We start from the raw sequence: 2,990 nt of genomic DNA, 5'->3' as shown, positions 1-2,990 counted from the left end.
ATATTATTCAGATTATTTAATCGCTGCAAATGGTTCAATTTAAGGGTGTACGTGGTCGAGTCAACCCAATGAAACCGCCCAACCAAACCCGACCTAATGGTAAAAATGCGGATTGGATTGACCAAGCTGATCAATCGGATGGATTTTATTACAATCCAATCATCTTTGGATCGGATATTAGATTCCATAATAATCCATCAAACCCAACCCGAAATTCAACCATATAATAATAATGGTTGTCGTGGGGGCGTGGGATCAGGAAGATAGTGTGCGAGACTGATTGTCAAGAGCTGCGTGAGGTGCTGGCTGACATGAGTTGAGTGAACCGCCATGAACACGCAACAGTTCTAAAGGCAATTATCGAGCTGATGGAGAGGAATTGGAGGATCACTCAGAGGCTTGAGTTCAAAGGGATTGCAATATTGCTGCTGATTGGGTTGCTAGACAGGGAGCTATGTCTCTCATTTATGGTGTTAGAGAGCTGAATTACCCTCCTCCAGAATTGGATATCATTCTGTTGAGGGATAAATTGGCCGTGTCTTAGTTTCCTTATTTCTTTTCTATTATTTGTTTTCCGAGGCACCAAAAAAAAAAAAAGTAATCGTCTTGCTTGGTTTAAAAAATATATATTTAATGTTTATAGCATACTCCTCCAATGACGAAATGGGCAAACCAAATACGCCATAAACTAATTCTCATTTTCTTGTCCTTGCTGTTATCTTGTGTTATAAAAGATCAATTGAAGTTAAAGATTACAAGGCAAACCCAAAAACTGCAATACCTAAGTCTCTAGTGAAGCAGTACACCAAGTCACCAACCACTAGTTTTCAGTCTCTACTCTCTACCATACCAAGAAAAAACCATTATGGGAACAATGGTTGACATGGAGAAGAAATCAGAGCTGATATTCATTTCTTCAACATTGATTGGCCATTTAAGCTCAATCTTGGAACTTGCACAAATCCTTATCAACAGTGATAACCATCTTTCCATCACAATCCTCATCATCAAACACCAAGCAACTCCCTTTTCAGAATCCTACATCAGAACAGTTTTAGCCTCACAACCTCAGATCCAAATCATTGATGTTGAACCCCCACCAGAGGAGGAGCAAACACCTATACCTCAATTTACAGCATCCTTCTTCTGGAGCTTCATGGAGTGGCTCAAACCCCATGTTAAATCCACAATGCAAAACATTTTATCCTCTTATCCTAACACAGTTGTTGGGTTAGTCCTAGATTTCCTTTGTGTACCCTTCAGTGATGTGGGAAAGGACCTAGGTATCCCTTCTTATTTGTTCTTCCCATCAAATGCAGGATTCTTGAGCCTCTGTCTACACTTTCAGAAATGTCAAATTGAGGATGTGTTGAATAATTCTAATCATGAGTTGTTGATTCAAGGTTTTCCAAGTCTAGTTCCTTCAAGTGTTATACCTGATGATTATTACACCAGAGATGAAGAACAAGTTGTTGCCTGCAACAAGCTTACTAAGAAGTTCACAGAAACTAAAGGAATCATCATCAACACTCTTTCAGAGTTGGAACAGTATGGTATTGATACATTAACTGATGGCCAAACCCCTCCTATCTATCCTGTTGGTCCTTTGATTGATTTCAAAGGTCTACTTAACCCAAGTTTAGACAAAGTACAACATAACCGCTTGTTTAAATGGCTAGATGAGCAGCCACCTTGCTCTGTTGTTTTTCTCTGTTTTGGGAGCATGGGAATCTTTGATCCATCTCAAACAAGAGAAATAGCACTAGGACTTCAACGTAGTGGTGTTAGATTCTTGTGGGCTTTGCGTTCTCCACAAACCACTGACAACAAGGCAGAGGAAACTTTACCAGAAGGGTTCTTAGAATGGATGGAACTGGAAGGTAAGGGAATGTTGTGTGAATGGGCACCCCAGGTGGAGGTTCTGGCCCACAAAGCCATTGGTGGATTTGTCTCTCACTGTGGTTGGAATTCCATCTTAGAAAGCTTGTGGTTTGGGGTGCCAATACTGACATGGCCAATCTATGGAGAGCAACAGCTAAATGCTTTTAGGATGGTGAGAGAATGGGGATTAGCATTTGAGCTGAGAGTGGATTATAGAAGAGGTAGTGCTCTTGTGATGGCAGATGAGATAGAGAAAGGGCTGAAACACTTGATGGATAAAGATAAGATAGTTCACAAGAAGGTACAAGAGATGAAGGAGATGGCTAGGAAAGCTGTTCTTAGTGGTAGTTCTTCATTCATATCTGTTAGGAAACTCATTGATGATATGATAGGTAGCAACTGATATCTAAAAAGCTAATGTTGTGTTTCATATGTGGATTGCCCATTACTGATTCAATTAATGAGTGTCAAATTATTTCAGCAACTCTGGCCCAGACAAGCAAGATTGTGATTCTAGTAAGCAAGTTTTTGTTGCAGTTGGTGTATTATAAATATATTTAGGAGTTATGATTCATTCATATCTCTATTTTATTTACACTCCACTTTGTATCTATTTTTTTTTTTTGATAAGTCCCACTTTGTCTCTATTTATTTCTTTTCTTTCAATCATATTATTCTCTTTTTTCCAATCCCTCTATTCTCTAATTTTTTTTCTTACTGTGTTATTTTTTCCATAATTTTAATTTAAATTATACTTTTTCAGTCCATAAAAAATATATAATACAATCTTTATTTTGGTCCTTCATTATAATTGATCGGTTTTAGAAATAGAGAGATTAAATGTATCCGTCGTTTTTTCCTCTTCTAACAAATAAAAAATGTATCCATATGTAAATCGAGATATTAAAATTAAATGTGGTTTTTTAGAGATTAAAAAAATTAACCATTTTCAATTTACTTTGTTTATTCAAGCATGATGATAGGAACTAAAATGGTCTAATCAATACAAAACTGTGATTAGAAAAGATTAGGAGATACGCTCTAAATGATAGCTTAAGTAGTAAGAACGGGTGGACATATGGGTTGAGGAATAAGATGTTAAGGGATCA

General features: G+C 37.3%; 1 protein-coding gene across 1 annotated transcript; it reads left to right on the top strand.

Annotated features, from left to right (window-relative positions):
* Positions 1–726: 726 nt before the first annotated feature.
* LOC130734010 (UDP-glycosyltransferase 71K2-like) lies at positions 727–2,476 on the top strand. Its single transcript, XM_057586298.1, has one exon. It carries the CDS (start codon positions 866–868, stop codon positions 2,282–2,284), a length of 1,419 nt encoding a protein of 472 aa, XP_057442281.1. The 5' UTR covers positions 727–865; the 3' UTR covers positions 2,285–2,476.
* The last annotated feature ends 514 nt before the right edge of the window (positions 2,477–2,990 follow it).

The sequence above is a fragment of the Lotus japonicus genome, chromosome 1 (assembly GCF_012489685.1).
Source record: "Lotus japonicus ecotype B-129 chromosome 1, LjGifu_v1.2".
Lineage (NCBI taxonomy): Eukaryota > Viridiplantae > Streptophyta > Magnoliopsida > Fabales > Fabaceae > Lotus > Lotus japonicus.
Note: the sequence above shows the minus strand (reverse complement) of the source record. Positions and strands in the feature narration are given on the sequence as shown.